General features: G+C 39.9%; 2 protein-coding genes across 5 annotated transcripts in view; one reads left to right on the plus strand and one right to left on the minus strand.

Annotated features, from left to right (window-relative positions):
- Positions 1-540: 540 nt before the first annotated feature.
- DONSON (DNA replication fork stabilization factor DONSON) lies at positions 541-6,909 on the plus strand. The gene is made up of 10 exons (XM_069785195.1): positions 541-981; positions 1,358-1,438; positions 2,637-2,840; positions 3,209-3,387; positions 3,890-4,068; positions 4,167-4,290; positions 4,411-4,512; positions 5,157-5,355; positions 6,017-6,232; positions 6,520-6,909. The coding sequence occupies exons 1-10, from the start codon at positions 703-705 to the stop codon at positions 6,655-6,657; spliced, it is 1,701 nt and encodes a 566-aa protein (XP_069641296.1). The 5' UTR covers positions 541-702; the 3' UTR covers positions 6,658-6,909.
- Positions 6,910-9,596: 2,687 nt separating this feature from the next.
- SON (SON DNA and RNA binding protein) overlaps positions 9,597-26,247 on the minus strand; it is a 41,500-nt gene continuing 24,849 nt past the window's right edge. For 3 of the 4 annotated variants that reach the window (XM_069785185.1, XM_069785182.1, XM_069785183.1), the window contains 6 exons: positions 25,054-25,164; positions 24,543-24,659; positions 17,037-17,184; positions 13,050-13,118; positions 12,848-12,963; positions 9,597-12,285 (listed from right to left, as the gene is read on the minus strand). In XM_069785185.1, coding sequence (XP_069641286.1) covers positions 12,127-12,285; positions 12,848-12,963; positions 13,050-13,118; positions 17,037-17,184; positions 24,543-24,659; positions 25,054-25,164 — 720 coding nt within the window. In that variant the 3' untranslated portion in view covers positions 9,597-12,126. Of the gene's footprint in view, positions 12,286-12,847; positions 12,964-13,049; positions 13,119-17,036; positions 17,185-17,923; positions 18,004-24,542; positions 24,660-25,053; positions 25,165-26,247 lie in introns of those variants that run through there. The other variant, XR_011325030.1, reaches the window with a different exon arrangement.

The following is a 26,247-nucleotide window of genomic DNA, read 5'->3' on the forward strand; positions in this document are numbered from 1 at the left end:
CCGCGCAGCCGGATGACGTGTGGGTGATGCACAGATTGCCGTTAAGGGCAGCCACGTGTCTTCAAAAACAGCTTTGCATCTGGATTAGTTTTATAATCCATCATCGTTTTATTTAATGGCCTTCAGAGCTGTATTTTGGAAAGGATCATCTGTCTAGCGTGGGCTGAAAACTTCTGCCCGTTTTTTGGTGGTGAGGGGATTGGTGCCTTTCTGCCATAGAGTCTGAAAATACTCCCCTGTGGGCCCTAGCCAGCGCCATCAATCGCCATCAAATCTAGTTTTCTGCCCCGAACAGGCAGTGTGTGCTTGGTCTCGCGTTCCACACAACTGGAACGACATATCTGGTATCTAGCACAGGTGGTTTTTGTCCTGGTGCAGCCATGTGGCGACGACCTCGATACCCGACCCGGGAAATGCGTTCAGGCTGGCTTCGCCACGGATTCAGAAAGCCATTTACGTTTTCTAGCAGTAGCGCTTCTCTTATTTACTAGCCGAAGCGGGGCGGAGAGCGGCGGCAGGCCAGCGGCGGCGAGTCGCCGGGGCTGGCGAGAGTCGTCGTCTCCTCAGAGACCCGCCGGGGGCCGGACGAAATGGCGGCGGCGGCCGCCGGGTTCCCCCCGCGCCGCCCAGGGGCGGAGCTCGCCGCTTTTCGCGCCAAGCCGGGACAGCGGCTCCCGCCCTGCACCTCCGCGCCGCCCGGCCATGGCCGCCCCCGCCGTGCCCGGCTACTCGCCCGGCTTCAAGAAGCCGCCGGCCACGCTGCGGCTGAAGCGCAAACGGCTGCGGAGGAGCGAGCCCGCCGCCGCCGCCGCCGCTCCCCCGCCCTGCGGCGCGGCCCCGCGGGCCCCCTCCGCGCCCGCCCGCCGCAACCCCTTCTCCAGCCTGGACAACGCGCCGCGGGCGGCCGGCGCCCCCCAGCCGCCGGAGCGGGCCCGGCGGCCGCCGGCGGGCGGGAGCCCCTCGGCAGCGTCCTTCTGGCAGGTAGGTCCGGGCTCCGGCCCCGGCCCCGCGGTGGCCGGCGGGTTTCCCTCCCCCCGTGACGAGGTGGGGCCGGAGCGGCGAGGGGAGGAAGGGCCCCGCGGGCAGAGACGGGGCGGCGGCGCCGGCAGCCATCGCCCTGAGGCGGCCCGGAGCCCGCTGCCGCCGACAGAGCCGGGTCCCGGCCCAGCTCTGCGCGCAGATCGGACCCGGCCGCGGCGCTTGGCCGCGCAGGCGCCGTCCGATCGCCCCGGGGGGGGGTGGCAGCACGGGGGGGGCTTCATCCCGCTGCGGAAATTTCACTGCAGCGGGCGTCTCTTCTTAAGTTATCGACCTGGCTCTTGTTCTGTGCTGCATCTTACGCTCCTCTTTCGTTCAGCTTTTGGAGGCTGTTGGTGAAGACAAGCCCGCCAGGAGAGCAGAGCCCTCTGAGAGAAGCAACATCCTCACCCCGGCCGATGTACGAAACGGCGTAAAAAACGTCTTTGGCTGTTCTCAGTTCACAGAAAAAGCTGAAAGTGTTTAGCTCGGTGTTTGGTGGTCCGTCTCTGCATAAAGTGATGCACTAAGACGTCAGCGTTCAAGGAAATTTCTTGAATTGCCTTGACGTTCGCTGTTAACGGTGCCGGTCTTTTAAAAGTCAGCCTTCTGCCTGACATTGCTACTGTTGGAGTTCTAGTTGACAGAGGTTGTTGTCTTCTTCCAGTTTTATTACCACGTTTACTATAATTCTTCTGTTTCTTAGTTTTATATTTTGCTGAGATAAGGATGTTCTTCAAAGTGATACATCTCCTGCAGTCGTTTATACAGCTACAGAAAGGGAACAAACAACCTGACCAGGCACATAGGAAAGAGACAACACCTGAAAACTAGTCCTTGAAAGAGAGTTTCAAGCAGACAACGTCTAACGTTGTTATGGGTTCGGAAACTTAAGTTCAGACTAAGTTAGCAGAATAGGAAAATGACCTCTCAAAGAGAAAAAACTGTCCTAGAGCTTCCCAGTGGGTTTTTTTTTTGCATCCTCTAGGAAGCACCTGACATTTCAATCACCAAGAGAGGGCAAAATGAAATAACTGTTTTGGCATGTAAATTCTTGTCTTCATAAAGTTCAGGCTAAGTTTTCTTTTGTTGAGTCATTCATCCTTTTACGTGTTCCTAGTTTATGACTTTTAGAAAGACTTCTGTGAATGAAAACACCCTTTGCATTTTTATAAGCAATATAATGCTGTATTTCTATTAGAATCTGTTACTGACTAAAATAATCAGTTCAGTATAAACTGTGCCTTTGAACAGTCAAACTCCGTGTAACCTGGAATCCAGGAAATCTGCCTGCAAAAGCTTTTTTTTTAAGTATGTTTCTTAACTTAATGTGAGTACTTCCTTAGGATCAAAATGAGCTAGGCATTTTTGCTGTTGCAGTGAACTGGAGAAAAACATGCAGGAGATGACAGGTTTAACTTGTCTTTTTATAGGCTACTAAACTCAAGACATTACATGTAATAGCCATAGTCCAGTATCCAGTCTGCCTGCCAGGAAAGGTATATTAAATCAACATGGGAGGAGACCTAACCATGCTAAAATATAAATAGGTAGCTATGTGTGTGTGGGGGGGTAATTTTCTGGTGGTTAACTAAGTGATGCTATTTCTGTTTTGTAAGGACCTTCATTTACCAGTTGCTGTACCTGAAGTTCCCCCCTCACCAAGACATGAGTTTCCTGCAGACTGGAGTATTAAAACACGACTTCTATTTACTTCTTCCCAACCTTTTACCTGGGCAGAACATTTAAGAGCACAAGAGGAAGCTCAAGGATTTGCTCAGCATTGTAGAGCTACAGAAACAAACTTGCCACAGAGCGTACAGGTAATACTTCGGAGGGTAGCTCAAAGCTCCAGCTTTAGAAAGCAGAATGTACCTTTGCACCTTTCCTTAAATGTGCTGGCAGTGAAGGCTTGATTCTGTTTTGGTCTTGCATTAAGAATAAGGCTCATTTAGACTACTAATCTAATTCCATCCATGGTTTGTACCTATAGTGGCAAACAGTGTTAAGCGAGTGGTCATTTAACTGTGGAGCAGTTGCTGGTTGCTGTCCATTTTTCTTCAGTCTGGCTTATTCACAAGCCCAGGATTTTTTTTTCAGTATCTAATGTAATATTTTTTTAATCCATCACTTGTAATGCAGCCTGAAGTAAAGCATTACTGTCCTCGTAAAATGCTTTTTTGACATCTAGGAACCAAAACTGTCGACAGAACTGCGTTGTGCCTTTCAGCAAAGCCTTGTTTACTGGCTTCACCCTTCACTGCCATGGCTGCAGCTATTCCCTCGGATTGGAGCAGACAGAAAAATAGCTGGAAAGGCTAGTCCTTGGTCACAGGATGAAGCCTTGCAACAAGTGCTAATGAGTGACTGGTAAGTGAAACCAAACAACTGATGTTTTTAGTAAGATTAAGACAATGGGATTTTAATTAATGCACAAGTTCTTTCCATTTTTATGAGGAAGCTTTTTCTGGGTTTTTTTTTTCCCCAGCTAGAATGCTCATTGTTTTGAGGACCAGGTTAAGGAAATATAAGACTAAAGCTACCTTCTTGTGTTAAATGCCCTTCTCCAATCCTAGTTGTCAGTTTGCATAGATTTCCATAAATCCTGTTAGCAGGTTGCCTTTGATGCTTCATGTAAACCTATGTGCTAGAAAGCAAGTATGCTGGAAGAGCATCATACTCACAAACAGGCTGCATTTCAGAGGAGCGCAGCTTCCTAGACATTGAGCACGTCTGAAAATCTGGCTAATCATTCAGTATGCTCTCAAACCTGTGCAGAGTACATATCAGTACCACCCAGCCAAATCCAGTTTGATGTGTCAATGGCAAAGAATTAACTTCAGTTACAGAATCGTTTTATTCTAATTTGCAGGTCTGTCAGCTTTACTTCCCTGTACAATCTGCTCAAAGCCAAGCTGTGTCCCTACTTCTATGTATGTACCTACCAGTTTACTGTCCTGTTCCGTGCAGCTGGTCTTGTGGGAAGTGACGTTATCACAGCTGTAATTTCTCCCACAACTAGAGGTTTAAGGGAAGCCATGAGAAATGAAGGTAAGGTGAAACCAGTCCAACTAGGATTTGAATAACTGATAAAGTGCATTAGCTGTGTTACAAAACCAGTCATTGCTTTCTTTCCTCCTCTGTTCAAGGCATAGAGTTTTCTTTACCTTTGGTAGAAGAATGTAGAACCAGGAAACAGAAAAACTCTGAAGTGAATTTGGAAACAGAAGTTGCTAACAGCCTCGAAGTGGGCGACAGCATGGAAGACGGAGAGTATGTAATAAGTCTTCTACAATGCTAGAATTCCAGGGCATCTACAGACTCCTGCAGATTCTATTTGGAAAACCTTCGTAGGAAGTATTGCCCTCCTAACACTGATTCTGTGTTTCCCAGGGAACCAGCGCTAAGCGATGACGATGATGAAAGTTTCTCTTGGCTTGAGGAGATGGGAGTCCAAGACAAGGTTAAGAAACCAGATGCTATTTCTATTAAACTGTATCCTTTTTTTTTGCACGTCAAGATGTATGACACTGGAAAATTGTGCAGATGTTATCTTTTTGTGGTTTAAGTTCAAGTTTTGTAAAAGCTTTTGAGAACTTATTTCCAAACATTAATTCTCGCATTACTGCACATTAAGAGACTCTGCGTGTCTTTCTGAGTTTCTTTATGACAAGTATTTCTAGATGCTTTTCTTCTTGAAAGGAAAATCCATTGTGAATTGTTAATGTAACTTTGTAAGATCCATTAGGTCACAAACTGATTGTGTCACCTCACATCTAGGTTCACTGGAAAGACTCATTAGATTGTTTCTCTTTTTTTAAAGAACAGGGTGTATGTTCACGTAGGCTAGGTTTACACTTGGAAGTAGTGTGGTGTAGTAAGGACACAGCTGTAGACCAGCTGTTGCTGAGATCCTGTACGTGTTTCAGAGGAACCAAAAGATGCTGCTTAATATTGGAAGAACAAATCTGGATTAATGTAAAGCTTGGTGGTTTTTTTGGTTTTGTTTGTTTAAACGACGTGATTGGTCAGAGGGGGCTAGGGGGGTTTCTCCTGGAGTTGCATTGCTCCAGTTCTTCCTGTGGTGCATTGATGCTTTTCATATCCTTGTGGTTTTTCTTTGACTCCAGTCAATATAGTCGTAAGGAGAAGCATGAGGTGCAGATGGATCACAAACCTGAATCCCTTGCATTAGTGAAAGGAACAAACACATTCACCTTGCTGAACTTCTTGATAAACTGTAAGAGCCTAGTGGCTGCTGCAGGTCCACAAACAGGGCTTCCACCAACTTTGTTGTCCCCTGTTGCTTTCCGAGGTGGAACAATGCAAACACTCAAAGTAAGTAACACAACCGTCTCTATTTTTTTAATAAAGAGAGTTGTTTCTTCACTCAGCAGATTAGATACTGACTTTGTATAGTTTCCCTCAGGTACCGCAGAGTAATTTTTGTTGCTATAGCCTGAGTGAGCATTTTGACCGCAATACAGAGTGCCTCCTAAATCATCTCTACCCACATGGATCTATGCTGCTAAACTGAAATCCCAGTATTTCCATTCTTGACACCCTGATAAAGAAGGTTAAGCAGACTTCCCAGATACTAAAAGATTCTCCTGAGATCTTATTGGGTCTCAAACTATCACAGCTGCTTGGACCAAGGGAGCCTCTGAACCTTGGCTCACCACCTGTTAATTTAAGGGGATGATGGGTACTAAAGGATATGCTGTTAATACAGGTAGTGCAGTTTTCTTCCACCAGAGTAGTTCATACTGTTCTTCTGCAGTTAACTTTCTTCATACTGCATAGCATTCCTGCATATCACAGTGGGTACATTTTAGGAGTTGTTACAAAGACGGTAAAACCATCATAATACTCATGTATTGAACAGTAAGTTAACAATACTGAAAAGTAATGGGACTGTGCCACTGCAGTATTAAAGTAAATTAAAATTAGGACTTGATTTGGTGTGTCAAAAACTAATCCTACGTGGTCTTGTCTTCAGGCTCGAAGTATAAATGCCAAAGCCAGGGTTCACTTGGCGTATGAGGATATATTCAGTCTGGAGATCATAGGCCCCGTCATGCCTCACTCCCTCCATTCATTGACCATGTTGCTCAAGTCCGCACAGAGGGGAGCATTCTCTGCTGTATTGTATACACATGAGCCAACCGCTGTGTTTAACACTGGTCTTGACAACACAAGCCCTGCCTTAAATAAGGTAAGGAAACTAGCAGAGACAATCTTTCCTGTTAGGAATAGTATCTTTATTACAAACCATAGGACGCTGAGTGACGCAAAACCTTCCCTTAATATGTGGGTTTACACCCGATTACTTGTGATCGCCACCTGGCAGTCCCTGTGGCTTGTCATTGCCTCAGAAATGGAATAATCGGAAAACTAGCTTTTCAGGAGTTCCCCAGAGGTACACAAATGAACATTAAAAACTACAGGTATTTCAAACAAATACCTATTCCATGTCTCTCTTCCTCATGTGAATTTCCACAGGAAACCATACGCAATGATCTTCCTACATGTGGACTGCATCCTAAGACTTTGGATCAACTGAGTCAGTGTCCAACACTGGGAAAATCTTCCATCCGATTTCTGGAAATGAAGGATTATGCTTATACCTGGAAGTCCTAGGTATGCTAGCTCCATTTAATGGAAGAGAATGGTCTCTAGTGTGCAGCTGCTGTACTTCATTTGGGTTCTATGCAGTAGCACCTATGCAGTACCAGGAGGGATACAATCTAGTTGCACATCACAGACTACAACTATTGCACATCACCCATCATAAAACACTTCAAAGGACTTTTAAAGGAAATGAAGGAGGTGGCCTTGGACATCTCCTTTTGTATTTTAGGAAGCCTTTTTTAAATAAAACTTGACAAAACACCATTATCTGGTTTATTGGTCTGACTTGCGTCCGGAAGGTCTGTATTCTTCATGCACATGCAAATTCTATTCTGAAGTACAGAATTTCTGCTGCTGCTCTGTGAGGTAACCTGTAACCATTTTGGATGGGTGCAGTTCTTGGCGAAACCCCTTCCAAGACTGCTTACAGCACCTTGCCAGAAGCTTGATAGCTTCTTGTTGCTATGTTGCACCGCTTAGTTTAGAGTCAGCTCTGAACTCCACAAAGATAGATGAAAGTCAGATGGACACAAGCATGGAGTTCTGCCTGCAGCCACATTAGATTAAAAGGTTGACTCCTTAGAACTGCTTGGCATAGCTGCTAGAATTCCTATTCCCACTTATGGTAAAATGAGCTAGACTTTTAAGAAGCAATTTGTACAAACAATAACCTGCTGAATCAGAACAAGTTGGAGCAATAAAACAGTTGTGGCACCTGATCAAAGATAGAGAAAATGAGAGGCAGCAGAGGGCTGCTGACCAGACTCTGGCTGTGCACAGCAATAGCAGAAGCTATTAGCAGGTTTCATGCAGTCTGTCTCACTTCGGGTAGTCAAAGCTGTTAGTTTGGAGGCATGTATGTCACTTTTTACACAGCTATTAGGTGATCAGGTTACTGCAGCAGACACTACTAAATATGAATAACAAGATGTAGAATACCGTCATGCTTGTGCACTCCAGCAAGATTTCTAATTCAACTGGTATTTTGCACAGAAAATAAAGCAGTGGTCACGCCCTGTGGTCCACTACCCTCCATCCTTACTACAGTGCCACTCTGCTCCCCACCTCAGAATGTGCAATTCTGAAACAGTAACCTTAGACTGTAGCCAGGTCTTACTTGAGGAAACAGCCTGTAAACTTAAAAATGTGGGCACCTAAAGTTACCGCAGATGGAGGCATGATGAAAGCTTCCGTTGCCTTTCAGTTACTTCATAGCGACGCCACCAGAAGTATCCTATCCCAAGAATACAGCACGTATACACTTACACTGGAATACTTCATGTTTACATTTGTTACTTTACAAGTAACTACCATGACACTAGGTCAGCTGTACACTGAACAAGACAACATCTAGAAAACCTAGATCAAGGGAAAGTCCCTCTCTTATGATGGAAGAAGGCACCTTAGGAATTAAATACTTTTGATAATGTCAAATACTCCGTTTCTGGTGGAGTTCAGGGTAGTACAATCCGACTTTAATTAATCTCTATGCTTCTCCCTAACTAATCTAGAAGCAGGTTACAGAACTTTTCCCCTTTGATTAGCATCAGACAGCAAGAGTGAAAAGCCAGTGCTAATGTCATTGTGGGGAACACCAGAAGACTGGGTTTCTAGAGCAGCTGGTGTGTTAGCTACACTTTTGTTTCCAGTAACATCTTAAGAGTTAACTCGGTGCCTTTTTTATCTGGCTTGGCTGCCTCCATCGTCATAGCCTCCACTACTGGGCTTTGCAGTCTGCTGTCAACTGACCTTTAGCCCAGCGCTACAGGTCAGCAAGAGCAGTTCTCACAGCCGCCACATTCAGGTGCACTGCAGAGAGTGACGCTTCCCCTGCTGTCACGCAGGCAAGCCCTTCTGAAAGCTGCTCATGAGCTCAGAGCCCACCAGCTCTGAAACAGTCTGAAACAGGCAGCATCTCCAGAGCGTGTGCTTGAGGAACTGGCCTCCTTGCAGAGCATGTTAGCACATGCAACAGGTTACTGAAAGCAATAGGAAAAGCAATTCTGTAGCTGCCTCTATGGGTAAGCACTTTTAATCAAGCCAATAACCACATAGCAGAATGGACTTAAGCCTATCTGTTTCTAAGAAATACAATAATTACTATTAATTTCAGCTCCAGTTTGTATTTTCACAGCTAGCATGTGAGAGTTACAAAGAGACACTAATGCCAATTAATAGCTTGCAGTAATTTAAAAAAAATTATCTAGAGTGGTGCAGTTTCAGAAATTCACCACCAAATTCTTTGTCACGTGCTTTGCACCATCACTGGAGCTGTAGCTCCTCGTACGGTAAACTGCCTGTTGGTTTTTAAGTCATAGCTTCGCCTGTAATTTCAGAATCATATTCCAGTTGCTTACAGCTCTGGGATTCAGTGCTGTTCTTGAAGCATACTTGGCTCCAGCGAACTTTCCCTACAAAAGTTACAGCATTATGCTCCCCAGTCTGCTGCTCTTCCCACCTAAAGGTATTTTCAGCAAATACTACCATCATTCCAGATGCTTGTAGAGCACGAAGATTTATTTATTTAACCTGTCCAAATGGGTGACTTTTCATCACAACTGTGATTTGTTTGGAAGAGCTAGAGAGACTGTAGCATTAAGACTTCATATAGTTTTTGCACTTTAAGAGGCAATTTCAAATTTTCCCAGGCATAGGAAGTTCACCTTCCTGCTCCTCCAGCCCTAACTGTTTAAAAACTACTAATGGGAAGACTGCCAAGAAATCGTTCTGGTGGAAGCTGGCTACAAGTTTTTGGGCACCTGTTTCAAAATCATCCTCGCCACAGGGAAGTCAGAAGCACTTTCAGCGAGATTACTTCTAGGAAAATAATTCTGCAGCAAAAGGAAATCCAACAGCCAAAGAGATCACGCCTTCCATCAGAAGGAGTCACAGACTATTCACCTTTAAGACAGCTGAAGTGCTGCATAAATAACCAGGTTCCAAGAGAGTGTTTCCTAGTTGTTCTTTTTAATGTATCACTACTTAATCTATTCCTGCATGCAAAGGACACTCAAACCAATTCAAATTTACAAATTTAACATAAGCACATCGCTGCACTAGCTTTAGATTCATGTATCATTCTAAACAACAAGGAATGAAACTAAAAGAGAAACCTCAAAATCAAGAAGTGTCATAATTAGGGCATGACAGACCTTAATTTTTTTAAGTCTTCCTTAAGACCAAAGGTTAAATCCACATACAGTACCACATCTTTGAGGCATGAAATCCAGAACTTGCCTAAATAGTTATTTTGTAAATGGAGTCTTCAATGGGACTGAATTCATCTGCTCCTTGCTGCTGCAAGACAACATGTATCTTTACATTATACATGGGGAATATAGACCAAAAAAAGAACAAAATGACAAGTACAAGAGATTGTATGTTCCCAGATTTGATACTGTACAGCTGTGAAACCAGTGCTGACATGGACACCAAAGACTAAACAGAACGATCAACATCTCTGATGTTACACCTCTATCAAACCAGACATTTAAATACAAGTCTGATTAGGAGCTGCTCCCACATCCCGAGTTAATTACTTTAAGTCATACATCAAAAAGCCAGACTTTAGCTAAGACAGATACAATACCCAGTTCTCCCACAGTAGATCTTTCCATTGCTGTACCATCATGTTTACTTTTGGCCTTTTATACACACCTTCCAACTAGTTCAGCAAATGAGGCAAGGAGATCTTCAAATATTTAGTCAAAGACTGAAGGCGAGAAGCCAAAGGGAAAAAAAGTTTAATTAAAGACAACTACGTCCATGAAAATTAAGATTAACTTAGGCATTTCTAGAGCGCTTTGACAGACTAATAAGGGGCTTTATTTCTCTGAAGTATGTGGTGGAGAACCAAATACCATTTCTCTGCTGTACACAACATGAGACATTGATCCTTGTCCCTTTAGGGCAAAGACAGACACCTCGCTCCGTAACAGCTGACAGAATACACACAAGTCACCTTATTTTGTGGAAGAAGAGGTACTAGTAATTCTTCACCTCCACGTTCCTACTACCATTGCAAAGGTCACTCACTTTAGGCAAGCGCACAGCCTTACTGCGTACAAACTGTATTTTATTCCTGTCCCAGATGAAGCTGTGGTCAGTAGATGTAACACAAAGAGACCTCAGGAAGACTTTTCTGAAATAAACACCTGAACTACTAGATTCTGTAAATCCTGGCAATCTGCTTGTAACTCAAGATAAATCTGGCAAGAGGTATACAATGCCCTTTCCAATTCAAAGTGCGCATAGCTAAAATACTAATACTTCTTAAATTAAAAAAAAAAAAAAAAAGAAAGAAAGAAAAAGAAGAAGGAAAAGCTTTTCTACATCCTCTCCATTGTCAAACTGCCAAAACTCTGGATCAGGCTGTCTCCTTGAGGGCAGAGTACCATTATGGAAAATTTAAGCCCAAGGAGTTAATTTGGTAATAGTCCAAAGCAACCAAAAATGACTAGAACTGATTCTGCAACCCTAACAGCTGTTGATAATCTTCATAAAGCATACTTCTATACTGTGCGTTTCTTCAAAAAGTTGTTTTGGCATACATTTTAATTACTGTTTACTGACCAGTGATTAAGATTATGAACTTGTGCTGCTTTATTGACCAAGTTGGGTACAACAATTTAAGCATCATTCTATCCCCTCCCCCCCCCCCCGAATCCAGTTGTAGATTTGTTAGAGTTTAAAATTCACATTAACCACAAATTCATACAATCAACATCAGGCAGTGTGTTAATTTGTTTGGAATAGACAACTCCATCATCTCCCTTCTTAGAACATGCAGGGAGAGTCACCTTTACATTGCAAGTCTCATCGGTTCCATTGCTGGACTTTCTGCCATCCCTTTGAAAGCCAAGTCTTTTGCCTAATCACGTATGTCCTAGAGTATTATGGGCTGTATGGCCAGTCGCAGTGCACCACCGAGTTAAACCCCAAACAAAATTTGAAGAGAAGCCGCAGCGCTAACACTGTACAACAGGGCTACCACCGCACGCTTTCTCACAGGGGTCACAGTACTGGCCCAGTATCTGTCCAGCAGTACACGCCAGCCTCAACTAGACTAAGGTAAGCCGCATGACCTTTTACCAGCTGTCGGCAAAAGTGCACGAGTAGCTTTACTGAGACCAGGGAAAACTGCAGCATAGTACAAAACAGTATGAAAGTGTTAACATTCCGTATTGAAGAGAAATTGCATGAGTTTTAAAACAAGGGTTTAGATTACTGATGCCTCCAGAGTCTGTCGTCTGATTTAGTCATTTAAGAAATAATTACATCACTAATGTAAACAATATAAACATACCAAAAACTAAGTATGATTTAAATACATTTTGATGGTACAAAAGAAAAACCTGAACGTGTCTGTACAGTTTTTACAACGTGGGAATTGCCAATGTATTTACAACATGAAAGGGCAAATACCATTTTTGTGCAGAGTAAAATTATCTGAAATAATGTCAATATAAAAAACAATATCTAGCGGTGTGAGGCACTCCTAAACATGGTGGTATTAACCATGCTTTCCTTTGGTACAAGTCCCATCGCTTGGAGAGCCGCAGTTGCTGCTGTGGCTTTAGCATGCTTCTTATTAAGGCTGGCAAAAGTAGGCCTGTATTCATTTCCATTGACTCTCACCTGTTCAAGAAAGAAGGGGAGGAAAAAAGGAAGTGTTAGAAAGTGCCTCATCACTTCTGTTAAACAGAAGCGCTACACAGATCCCTTAAGCACATTCTCTATGTCATTCCTCTTTAGCGGTAGACAAAATCCACATCTGGTCTGTAAGCACAACCATTTCCAGAAAGTAACTGCTATCACAAGATTATTTTGTGAAAAAGAAAGCCCACATCATAAGATAACTGAAGGACAAGAATAACTAAATCTTGCTCACTACCTTTACAACAGTTAAGACTGAACACCACACCTGCAAGTAAACAGCAAGAATACGATACCACAAAGGTTAGTAATTTTAGTAAGAAGTGGAATAGCGTGTTTCTTGATGGATTTACAGATTAATGTGCTTGAGAGATCTGATTTGGCCTTTACAGAAACAGGACTTTGAAATTTTAGCATTGAGACACTGCTTAGCAGTCCTCAGCCACCCCTGAGGTGGCTTATTATGTTTATATACAAACATAAACATGAATTTACATCACCTTTAATAGAGAAATGAACAGCAAACAAGGGAACTCAAGCGCACCTTAAAGATGAAGTGTTTGCGATGATCAGGCCCACTATCATCCACCAACACAAATTCAGGTGGTGACCATCTTCTTTTGTTACAGATCTCCATCAACGCAGAAACTGGATGTTTACCTTAAAGATAAAATGCATTTGAAATTTCAATGCTGCTATCAAAGCAATCATTTTAAATGAGTTTTTTAGACAAGTAAGAATCTCACCTGAAAGATCCTTCATCACAACATAATGTCCAGATCTCTTTTGTGCCTTCTCTCCCACAGCAACAAGCCCTAAACAAAACACAATAAAGTTTACATTTATGATTCCCAGCTGGTTTCTGTATTCTCATCAGCAAAGCAATAACACGTATCAGTGGAGATGAAACCTGGAGACAGCATACAACTTCTCTTCAGAAGTCTTTCAGACCTCCCTTTCATCCAGCATTTTTTCCCCTCCACACTACACAACATTCTTCTTGACTGCTCTATTAAGACTCTTAAGAAGCCAGGTACAAGACAACTTTGAGTAGCGTTATGTGAGCTGGGAAACACCTCAGCTTCTGTGCCTTCTTTGGAGAAACACTGAACAAGAGAGAAACTTTAAAACATTCTCTCATTCAGTATTTGTTTTGTGCAACCCAAAAGTCATCCACTACCTTAACAGTTTGCCTCTAACATACTAAGCACTTGAAGTATTTCCATAAAACAGTAAATAGTGTACCTAGTATGTCCTTTTATGATACAAATAACGCAGTGATGTTCTTATAACATGTGCGCTCTTTATTTAAGAGTATTCAAATATTTATCCTTGACATGCAAGTTCACAGCCCAATTACGATGATTCCAATCACATCTGAATATAAAGTAGCAAAAAAGCATGCAGCTGGGCCCCAAGTCAATACAAAAAGCACAAGTTCCAATGGAAGTCACTGTGAAACATGGAAGCTGAACATTTTTCTTTTTAAAATCTTACAAGAGTAAGAAATAAAATTTAACAATTGACAAAAACGTATCAAATGCCAGTAACCACGCCATGCTTATGAAGTGACTCAAGTTTCTTTCCATTCATTTTGCCATTACCTTAAATACACGTAAACAAAATACCTGACTGTTTTTTTAGAATTTCTCAGACTTCAATCCTTCAATATGACTTTGTTTCTTACCTCAATTTGTTTCTGTTCCTGACTTTGGTGAATAAAGACAGGGAGATACTGCAATTGTTTCCAATTTCTTCCTGTTCCTTCAGATTTTTTTGGTTGGCATTTTATTTTGTTTTGCTTTAAAAGAAAATCCTTCCCTCCTTAACAGATTTTCACCCTATTATTCATGCAGCTCCTAAGTAGGGACTTTTCAAGTGCCATGAAACCCTCATAGACAACAATCACTGAAACAAAGTTTCTTTTTTTTTTTTTTTCTCCTTACAGAACTTTATATCCAAAATAACCAAAGATTTCCAAAGAAAAAAATTCTTGTGTCATTCTCCACATTAATACTGTGCCTCTCTCACTCTAAGTCACTGACACTTCGTCTTCCACATTTTGTCCCTGGTACCTCAAGAGGGATTTTTCAAAAAAGCTGCAACGGACTCCAACAAGCTCTGCTGATGGACCAAGCTTCTTTGAACACAGAGAACCCAACAATTTACTGGCTGACAGCAAAGCTCAAGAAGGTTTGGTTTCAACACTCTCTGTCAGAGGACTACAGATCTCACTCACTCTGGAAAATACAGGGTCTAAGCGAAAGCTATAGCAAAGGCAAACAACCTTTTCATTCATGTCTTAGTGCAGTCTACTGAGTAACTCCTTAGCAAACTCCTTGTTCCTGTATCTAGAAGTAATATTTTATCTGGAGGCTAAGTTCTTAAAATGTGTTAAAAAAAACCTTACAAAACAAAAATGGGTTACTTGGTAACAGACAACTTTTACAGACTTTTCTTTAAACCTCTCACAGAACTTTTAAAAAAAAAACCAGACTTTTTATACATTTAAGCATCAAAGAACACTAATGTTCGAAGAAGCTTTTCAGCTGCTCATCATAAATGTATAATCACTGTTCACTTGCTTCTTTGTAATGCATGAAACATGCTGCTGCTTTATAATACAAGTTGTCTCCCCATATTACAGACTTGATTGGCTCAACATTAAAAAGTATTCTTTATCAACACTGAACACCTTTAGATTTTTTGTGGAAATTATCAGATAAAATTGCATATATAATAAACGAATATTTTAAAAACTATGAAATTAAAGCAAAGCCCAGCCATCACTGAGGTTATCAGTATTTTCAGATGAATCTACCACATGCCAGGAAGAGGCATCCTTTAACTCCATCTAACATTTTCAGTTGTTTAATGAAGACTGAGCATTCTATAGCAGAGCAAGCAAACTACCTGTTACAGAATGCCCAGCACAACGAGGACCTGATCCTGTCTCAGGCCTTACTTAGGGCTTGATGCTTGAAACTTTGGTATCAAATTGTGCAGGTATTAAGGAAACTTATATCAGAAACCACATGAGGACCCTGGAGCACACTTCTAGAGCTGGAAACTTGAGCTGCGACATAGCCGTGTATCACCAAAATATTTTTAATGTTCGAAATGTTCACAGGTTGTGCAGCAATACTGCCTCTTTCCTATGATGTGACAAGAAGCAAGCAACATAATGAACAGAGCTAACTTTTCGCTCCTCACCACAATAATCTATCACTATGTTATGCAGGCTGCTTGAGAAAATAATACTGAAATTGACTGTTCAATTTCTTCCGTCTGATATCAATTTTCCCTGACTGATATTAACCAAGCTAAATGGAAGGAACTCTTACCAGCAGTCAGAACTTTACAAGACAACATCTACAATGATCACAGTAGCTAAGTAACAGTAACAAAACATTTTTCAAAGATCTTCTTAGAAATCACTCTGTCACCAGGTATCTGTTTTATTCTTCTTCCTTCTTTCTTTAAAAAGAAAGGTTGCACAGAAGAAACACAACTGAAAAGCAAGTTTGCTCATTGTTTATCTAAAACAACGATGCCTGTATTATTGTGTTCTGTACTGAGACTGTTGCACTTCTCTATTTATAAAACCATATTATGCTGCTAGAAGGTCTTTAGAATTCAGAAAGCAATGGATATTTTCATAACATAGGCTTGCCTTCTCATCTTCTACCTCTTTGCATTTAATATTTAAATGTTTAAATTATATTTTCGCTGCTAGCTTGGTCACCTGAGCAATACTGAACTATGTCTATATTGAGAACTAGCAATTTTGACACCTAAAGATTCCTCCAACTCCAACAGCATCTCTGCAAATGAACTTCACAACATTTGCATTTATATGCTTTGTTTTATTCCGAACTCAATTATGAGCATTGACAAAAGCTAACACAAAGCATGAAACTACTTTGATTTACGGGTTTAATATTAGATGTGATCTATTTAATATATTAAAGGTTCCCAGTTTTTAAAAAATATTTAGGAGAACAACAGTAAGAGTTTGTTTTCCCACAGTCAGTGGTGAATTTTTTTTTTTTTTTTTTTTTTGCAACATGCATAATAGAACAATTAGATCATAAATTCTGATGGCTGAAATTCTGCATCTTGTATTTAAAATGGTTAGAGCTTGTATAGGTATTTCAGGTGGAAAATTTTCATAAACATTCATTCTGGAAACAGAACTCTTGCTGAATATGCTGGTGAGATGGCCAATCATGCATGACAGTCTATTCATGTCAGGACTTCAGCTCAAAGGCAGCAGTAACTCAACTCTGTAGCTTTCACTGCTGTCCTTCACCCCAGTTTAAAACTGATTGAGCTATCCAGTCTTCTACCCTGCCCCATTCCTGCTTCAGCCACTTTCTCTAGACCAACTGCAATGGCTTTTCCACAGCTCATTTCCCTGTCCTTGCCTTCTCCATATATCCAACTGAAGCACATCCCTAGTTTAAGAACCATTGAGAAGCACTTTTAAAAATGGAAGGTGAAGGTTAGGGAAAGTTAAAGAACAGCTGGAAGAGCTCACAGGCATAAGGACAAAGCCTATATACATAATCCAGGGCTTGGAAAACTAGTACCAAAATAATCTACATCATTCTGTTAATTTTTACAGCGAAGCCGTACCCAGAAAAAGCTTACTAGTTTGGAGTTGTTTTGCCCATCTCCAAAACAGACATGAGAAGTTTATACTGCCATAAGACATTGAAGGAAGGGCTTACCTTTTCGATCTGTCTTAAAATCGACCATAATAGGCTCAACGCTGCCTTCTTTGTTTTTTCCAAGCCCTTCTCCTTCTCTCCAGCCCATTTTTCTCATCAGCTGAGCTCCCATTCCTCCAGTTACAGGGGCTGCTCTTAAGAACTGATCCTATCCAGAAAAAGAAAAGTAAAACAAGTCCTAAAGTTAGCACTGGGATTTAAAAAAGTAAGTGGGAGCTTCCAAAATGTTTCTAACAAAAAAATGTTTCTAACAACCTTTCACAGACTCAGTTCAAAAAAATACACCTTAGCTTTATATACATTAACATTTTGTATAAACCAGAATTCACGCAGACACACGAGACACAAATCAATATTTTCAAAAAAGAACAACTTAAGAAAATTCTAATGCAATCCAAAAGTGGCAGGTGACCCATTTCAGACATATGTATTTAATAAAATGATAACCGTCCATTTTTAAACACGCTACTTTGGTTCCAATGCATCTCTTCTCATCTTGTGAAAGGAGGCAGTGTTAACTGTTTAACTGGCAACATGTGTGCCAAGTGTACCTAGTTATTGAACAAAATACAAGCACATTTAGTAATGACATTCACATAGTGTTTAGGCGTATTTTAAATAGAAAAAAAAAGTTTCCCCGTTTTATTATACAGCAGTTGCACATTCAAGTTCTACTCTGAAAATCCACATGAAACATACAGGTTTTTCTTTTCTTTTTTTAAAGGAAAAAAAGGCGCTTAGCCACACAGTTTAGCAGCAGTAGTCTTCACATTCTTTCAAATCATCATTAACATAATAGTTGTTAAATGGTGAAAGCTTATAAACAGAAATTTTAAAAATCTGTTTTGATGTAAAGAACTTTAAAAACTCCTTAAATGTTTACGTACCTAGGCCTCGATGGCCGCAGTGTTGTGAATAGTAGGGCTGGCATTGACCGTGGCAAGAAGGCAGCTACAAGGATTTGACCCTGAAACAAGTTTCCATATAGAGGGGTGAAAGTTCACAGGTTATTCTGTGAACTATCATCTCTCTTCTGCCCCCCCCGCTGACCCAAGTAAGTAAGTCAATCATTTCCATCACAGCAAAAAATTGCTTGCCTTAAAATATACAAGTTTACACACTGGCACTGATAAGTCCATCAGTTATTTCGCATAGTAGGTTAGATGATACAATGCCTAGTATTTTTGTGAAAATTTTACTTACTATCAAAGCAAATTAATAGAACAAAATTTTTTTTCCCCCCTTTATTTTGAGCTGTGCTTGCAAAAGTAAGCGTTTCCCAGATTTGGACAAAGGACTGATAGGTCCTTGGTTTCGATTTGTATGTAAACAAAACCAGAAGTCTTACTTTTGCAGAGACTAAGGATAATATATTTTAAGGGGATTTCGAATTAGCAACTGATACACACTAATGATGCATGTGTGTAATCCCCACTATACATAGTGTTAAAAAATTTAAAAAAAAAAAAAAAATTGCTGAAGATTGTGGCAGGACTTCTCCAAATATTTACCTATTAAACAGTAAATACCTATCAATCATGCAACTGGATGCTGCATTTAATAACAAAGTGGTCCGATGGAAGAGTAGAGAGGCTAAGCGCACCTCTCCGGTTCAACTTTTTTCTGACTGGTGCAGACCATGCAGTGTGTGTGTGTACACAGAGACAATCAGTTTCTTTGATACGAACTGCCTCAATCTATACACCTAGAATGGCTTTTACTTACTTCCATTTTCATCCTCCCCTCTCTTTTCCAGGAACCTCTCATAAGAAAAGGGCAACCATGCCGAGAATGATACAAACCCCAGTCAATGTCACCCTGGGTTCTGATTCCTCTTTTGTACCTGCTTTGCAATGATAGAATTTTCAATATAAACATCTGTTTCATTATCACCACCGTGTATTCAGTTCACAAATGGAAAGAGTGCAATTTCTTGATGAGGTCATTTTAATGTTACACAGCTTTCTCATCATACCTGTAAATGTACTAATTCAGGGGTTAGAAATGATGTAGAAAGGAGAGAACAGAATCAAAATACTGCTTTTCATAGTTAAAAATCAAAGCTCCAAGTTCCTATATAGGAATTACCAGAGCCGGAACAAATTCCAAATACTGCAAATAAAAGGGGTTCTAAATTCCAAAGTGCAGTTTATTAAAAACACAGCTAATTGCGATTCAGAATCCTATCTGGTAATTTTAGTAGGAATTTTTTACACTATGCTGACTCTTAAACGTGTACAACAGAACCAAGCCAACAAGGACTTAGAAACGGAAGCTTTGTTTCATTACAGAATAGCTGTACTTTTAATTCTGGTATCAATATGAAAGGAGCCAGGAGAAGCCTACTTTGATTCAGTTTACTGAAGAAGCAAAGAAGGCCTGCAGCAGGGGGAAGAAGTTCTTCTTTCAGGTTTGTTTGTTTGTTTTTAAATAATAAACTGAATATAAATCTCTCATGTCACCTGTACAATTATACTATCCATAACTTTTTTTTTTAGTAATTTAATGACAGACAACTTCACTCATCCCATGATTTAATAGAGTATGGGTAAAAACTAGTGCTGTGCTTGTAATTATATTTGAAAATGTAAAAATAGTAGAAATGTTAACAAGAGCAGGGAAGCAAGATATAAATTTCTTTTCAGTTTTAAAAATCATAAAAGGCCAAGTCTCACAAAACTATTTAGCAGCTATGTACCCTTGCAGATCTGGCACATAAGGAAGGTAACATATTGAAGAGTATGTAATATAATAAAGCCCCAGGTTTCTAAGTACTTGGTTACTGTTGTTGGAATTAAGTAATTATTTACAAAATAATTGGTCTCTTTCATTCACTAATCTTAATTTGAGTAAGTCTGCCTGAAAATTTAGTATAATTTTTCTCATCTTGTGATTTCTCAATTCCATGAAGGGTCAGCCAAATAAAGCACATTTCCATTCTGCCAGCAGATGGAGACAACTAATAAGCCATATTCTTGTGTCAACACTTTCTTTAAAAAGAAGGCTACATAGTAAAACCTGATCACTTAAGAGGGTTTTTTAGTAATTTTAATTAAACCTATTCCTCTTTTAAAGCTACGTTAGGGCAACAAATTTTGGGGGACATGAATGCCTGAATTAGCATTTAAGAGCTTAAACAAGCAAACACGAAAAAAATCACACCTGAAAGATGATTTTACAGATTTTTTTTCTGAAACACAATACAAGTTGGACAGTCACCGTTGTTTAACTGCAAGAGCTGTCTTTGGGAAAAGGCTAGCATACAGCATTGAACTGAACAATCTATAAAACAGCACCTGCAACATCCAAAATATTAAAGCCATCACTACCTAAAATCTTAAAATACATCATCAGTTTCTGCTCTCTGAAAAGAAAATACCCATTCCTTCTCACGCAATGCTGACATGGCACTAAAACATAAGTTCTGTCAGAAGGAAGGTTTATTTCTTTTGAGCAATAATTTATTAAGCAAAAGACAAAAAAGCCTTAAAGGCACTAGGTGGACAGTTTCAGCTACAGCACAATGGGCTGTCTTAAAGATTACTTTAAGACCACTCCGAAGAATTTCTCTGAGTCATGTATGAGGAACAAGAATCTATCTTTGGCAAAACTTTTGCGTAGTAGCTGAATTTTCCACTTAGTAAACTGGCATTTACAGCAGCAGCCGCCACATTCCTCTCCCTATACAAGAGGAAGAATACCTTTCTGAAGAATTACAAGCCTTCCAAAACTACACTCACAATCAGCTTCAGGATTGCTGTTCACAGCTTTTGCACACAATCAGTAGAAAACAAGCTGAAGATAGCTGGAAAAAAAACATTATGAGGACTGAACAGGGATCCAGTCCAATATAACTAACATACAGCTGATTTGCCTTGCCATGTGGCCTTTATTTCCAGGGAAACGTCATTATGTCATATAATGCAATATAAATACAAGTATTTTGGTAAGTGGCCGTGTTAGAAGGTCAGCAGTCCTTCTGCAAGTGACAAATCACAAGACCTAGTTTTACCTCCATTGTTAGCATGAGCTATGACTGTGGAAGAATGGAAGGAACACTCAAACTTTTCAGAACTTGCTACACAAAGCAGTGCATTCTAATGGCCATATTAAACCTGTGTCTTGTGTTTTATTTAGCACAACTGAATGAAACAGATCCCAAGCATTATCCTGTGCACATAAAATGTTGCAGAAACCCTGTTTTGGAGAGCAAGTTTAAGCTAAAATTAACTGATAAATCCAGAAACAAGGGATGAGGCTGGGAAAGTCTGAGTAAGTAGACCTCAACAGAATTTGCGTGGAAAAAAGTATTTGAGCACTTCCTCTGATTTGACATTTATTCAGCAGCATAGTGTATTTGTAAGAAAAAAAAAAAAGAAAAAAAGAAGCAACTTCCAGAACAAGTCAGTCATTTTGTGAACTGATTACACCAATGATGATAAACCAAAACAGAAACCACTTTTCAAAAGAAAGAGATAATATTGTTCATAAATCTGTTTTAATGATACAAGAAACCTAACAACATATTATTCCTGTATGAATACTGCTCAGAACCTTATGCATGAACATCACAAATTAGCACATTACTTAGAAAAACAAACCATACTTCTAATTGGTATGTCGATCACTCAAGTATGCCACGTTAACCACTTCAGTAACTAATTCCCTCAAAACTTTATTGAGATAAAATTGAAATTGCAGGCGTATTTTGGTTTGAGTACATATTACCTCTCCAGAGTAATTTTTAAAGTACAAAAAAAGAGCTGAAATCCAAGAAATGCAAAGTGAAGACAATACTTATCAAACAAGTTGAGTTCCCCAAATACTTTAATTTTTCTCCCCTCCTGACACCGCTCTTCCGTTTTGTTACATCTGTCTAGTTTTGTGATTATCTCTGTCAAGCACAATGTCTGTACATGTTCTAATTCTTTGTTTAATGATACACAAATAACTAGCTGACATGGGCTCTGTTTCTGCTAAACAGTGCACGTCCACAGGTCCTCTAATGGCAATTGCTTATGGCAATCTCCCAAGCAAAATGCCTTCAGTAAGCATCTTCAGTCAGAAACATGCATTAATTTACACACACAACATACCCCAAGAAATTCCACGGCCCTACTAGCAGATGAAAAATTTAAAATCCCCTAGTATTTTTTAACGTTAAAATGCATTTTCTTAGGACAAAAAAGGGAGTACAAGTCTGACTTCAGTGCTACATTGCATAATTAACAGGAACTAGGTTACACAACTTCAAGTGCCTAAGTAAAATACAACCTGTACTTTGCATTTCATGGTTGGTTCGCATTCGTGTCACTGAGAAAGATAACATGCATTCATAACCCATTATCCCTACTTCACTTTTTTCTGTGGAATCATTCTCTAACCACGGGATGTGACTCCACATCAAACCTAAGTTTTGTGAAGGTTTTCACAGGCCCCACCATTCCTAAAAAAACCCCAACCAAACACCACCAACACCACCCCACCCCCCCCCAAAAAAAAAAAAAAAAAAAGCCAAAAAACCCCCACAACCCAGGGCAAGTCTTGTGTAGCCCCTAATGCACTTTGTAGAGGGCACATGACTGTAACTACTTGTCATCTCATGAGTTTGATGGCAATGTGCATGCGAATATGGAACCTGGAAAGAGCAAAAGAAGTCAAGCTGAGGAATGCCAGAGCAGGAAAGAGGACTGTGTCCTCATCTTCTTCACCCAACAACTCTTCTTGTTTCCAGTAGCAGCCTCCTTTCTGACAAACCACATGATGCTTGCTAGGGAGGACGCCTACTACTGCAAACCACTACATTTTTACAGCTATGAGGACAGAATTGCTTCTGCCAGCTCGCTCTTACTTCTAGAATCAACAAAATGTTCCAATATGATTCTGCTCCTCACAGCAGTCATGTCCGCAAGCCAGAGACCAGACTCTTCTCATTTTCTCCCTATAAAGCGTTTTGTTGTTTTTCTGTTGTTTTGTTCGTTTGTTTTTTGTTGTTTTTGTTTTTTTTTTTTAAAGTAGATCACAGAGTGAAGTTAAAAGACCGAGGGAAAACATACTTGCCTTCTCCACTTGATTTTTGTTAAGTGGACACTCCTGTCACTGTAAGGCACAGAAGACCACCACAGAACCTCAAGAAATGAAAACGGGATGAGAAGAGGAGGCTTGAGAAAGAGATGATCAGAGATGCTCCCTTTCTGTTGCCTTGGGAACCCACTCAAGGTACTGCAGAAAGGGAGAGCCCTCCTAGGCTTGCTGATCTCTTTCACAAGCCTCATGGTAGAAAAGCTCTCCTTTTCTCACCAATGCATCCCTGCTGAGTGCTTTATATTTCTAAGTTGCTCTGTCAGGGACAATTATTCTAACCAAAGCCAACAATTCGTTACAATTTCAAAAGTTAGTAATTGTTAAAATAAGACTTTATCATCTACGCTCTGTATTAATACTGGTAAGAGCCCACAACATTCCCGTCTAGCAAGTAACTTCAATCTCTTGTGTTGCCTGGCTCTCTGTATTGCTTGGCTATATAAAGTGGAAAAAGAAGTTAGTGAATCTTGACAAAAATGTTACTATTTTTAGGATGTTATAATCCCAGACTTTTGTGTTCAGTTTATACCAAGTTTTATGGAAAACTCTACCTAAGCCTCAAATCTAACCTACTAGTTTTGAAGTTTGTCTTAACACTGCGTTCTGGAAGGATAAGCAGATACAGCGTATATTCAACTACATTACTTGTAAGACTGACCGCCATAACTTATTATTCTTTTTGCCTGAAAGGTGGATATTGCTTGAATTCCTCAGTTCTACTTCTCAAAAGAGAACCAGTTCAGTATTCATTTTCAAAGATGAAGCATGAATTATTAAACTTATAAAACGCATGTATGTATGACGCACCACACCCCAAAAATAAGCCAGTATTACTCTGCAGTAAGAAATAACTATTTCACTGTAGGATGACATTAAGCTTATTAACCCAACTGCAACTCCTGGTTTAATACTCCAAATCTTTGGCTCCCAGAAAACCCTGGTGATACAAATAGAGGCAAAGTAGTAATCAGATAGAACCAAGACAAACAAAATGGCAGTTTGGGACTTGGTTCACTGAAGTTGATGCCAAAACATCGCTGACTGCAGTAACATCAGGATCAAACCTTGCCTGATCTGTCCCAAACCCATAAAGTAGTGATGGACCTACCGCTGCAACCATACCAATATCACGAATGTAATTTCAGTGTAAGGTGACAGTATATATGAACCAATCTGACTCAAATACCAGACGCACACACCTTATTGAAGTACTCTGTGTCATGAGCAACACCTTAATGCACAACAAAGTAGACAGAGCAGCAGCAAGTATCTAAACTGATCAAAGACAATGATTTAACACAACCTGTTGTATGTGACACATGCATTACCATAGGTTTTTAAGACACATTTTTTGCATTTTCTGATACTTCCACTGCTATTTAAAATGTGATAGTTAGACAAATATGTCTGCATAACTTCTACCTTTCTAATCCATGCTTGGGGACCACTGTTGGTCAGCTCATCTGAGGACAGTATCTGTGCTCCAGTACTTCCTGTGAACTGGCCAGGTATGGAGTTTGATTGAGCCCAGGCGTCAATCTACAAAATAAAAGTCAAATATAAGACCAAAATAAAAATTTGCACATTTTTCCTTTGCAATTCTCTGCTGCTTCTCAATAATTTTCGTAATGATTCCTCACTTATGTTTAGTGCTGTGTTCATAAACACTCATTTGTAAGCAGACGCTCCAAAAAGCTGAGCATCTTTGTACGTTAACCCTAAAGCCTAAGCTCAAAGTCTAGCAAGTTCATGGTTTGCTCATCCTCAAAATCAGTGTTATGAAATGCAAAATAAAGGTAAATTTTTTAACCATTTGCCCATAAACTGGGCTTCCAAAAACCTGTACTTAAATACATAAGAAAAATCAGCTGGTATGAAGGGTAAACATTTACTTTTAAGTTCATCAATATGCTGATGAAAAAGTGCAACATACCTGTTCCTGTGCACGATTTAACATGCACATGGCCTCTAAATCAAATGTGTTTTCATTAAGCCTTTTCTGAGCCACTGCTCGATCATTCATAGCTGTAGTTATGTCCACACCCTAGGAAGAAAAAGATTATTTTTAAACATACATCAAAACACAATAATATCCATTTGATCTGGAAAAAGCTGTTGTAGAATAAATGCCACAAATACTACAAAGTTGTTTTACACACTGACTAGATGGTTTGATATATAAATAGGCAATGCGAAAAAAATCCTGGTACTACTTGTTAAGTATATACAATATGGGCTTTCCCTAAACAAATACAAAATCTGAAGTTCAAGTAGAACACCCTGATAATTTAATATCACCTGTATATACAAAATATCAAAAATAATTATTTTTAGAGAACTATTTTGGTCACAAAAATTCTGGTGTATCATACTTTAATAGAGAAACATATTATTGTTCAATCGAATCTTATTAACCAACAAAATTAAATGTAATTTACCTAAGATTTTTTTTTTTTAAAAAAAGCCTTCATACAGAGCTGTTCACATGAGCTTGCTACTGTTAACTCACACTAAAACTTCAAGTTGTATGTATAAAAAAATTACAGCAAGAATCACATTTATTCCATTAACTTTAGTGTTTCAAATCTTTATCTTCAACCTAAAACAGACTTGCATAAAAGTAAAACCAGACTGGTAGCTCATAAAATTGACGGTTTTGGAATGGATTATTTAGATCTGTGCTCCTGAACTAGAATGAAATTTAAAGAAAAATAAATTTGAAACTCTCTCACACATACTTATCAGGATAATTTGTGTAAAAATATGGAGCAAATGAAGAAGCTCAATGCAAACCTCTACTCTATGTGCAAAGCAATCAAGAGAGAAATCCAAAACATTGGGGATAGAGAGATGTAACAAATTATGGCTAGTATACAGCTCTTTTGTAAAATTACTTGTGCCTTGTTCTTCTGATGATGTGCATTTTATGGATCATTCTACTTTGAAAGGAGAAAAAGAACAGTGCTCAGAGACAAGTGAAATTTCTTTGGAGACGAGCATGTGAAGGAGACTGAAAGGGCTGGAACTGTTTGAAGCACAGAAGAAACCCAATAATCAAAAGACCAGGTGGCATACAGAAATAAAAGTAACTTGATGGGTTTGTGTTTTTGTTTTTAAATTTGTATTA

The sequence above is a fragment of the Haliaeetus albicilla genome, chromosome 6 (genome assembly GCF_947461875.1).
Source record: "Haliaeetus albicilla chromosome 6, bHalAlb1.1, whole genome shotgun sequence".
Classification (NCBI taxonomy): Eukaryota; Metazoa; Chordata; class Aves; order Accipitriformes; family Accipitridae; genus Haliaeetus; species Haliaeetus albicilla.

Excerpts from the sequence above, each read along its gene's own strand:
- DONSON (XM_069785195.1), top strand. The coding sequence starts at position 703 with ATGGCCGCCCCCGCCGTGCCCGGCTACTCGCCCGGCTTCAAGAAGCCG. Across the intron at positions 4,069-4,166 it reads GGAAGCCATGAGAAATGAAG|GCATAGAGTTTTCTTTACCT; the intron begins GTAAGGTGAAAC and ends CCTCTGTTCAAG. Across the intron at positions 4,513-5,156 it reads GATGCTATTTCTATTAAACT|TCGTAAGGAGAAGCATGAGG; the intron begins GTATCCTTTTTT and ends CAGTCAATATAG.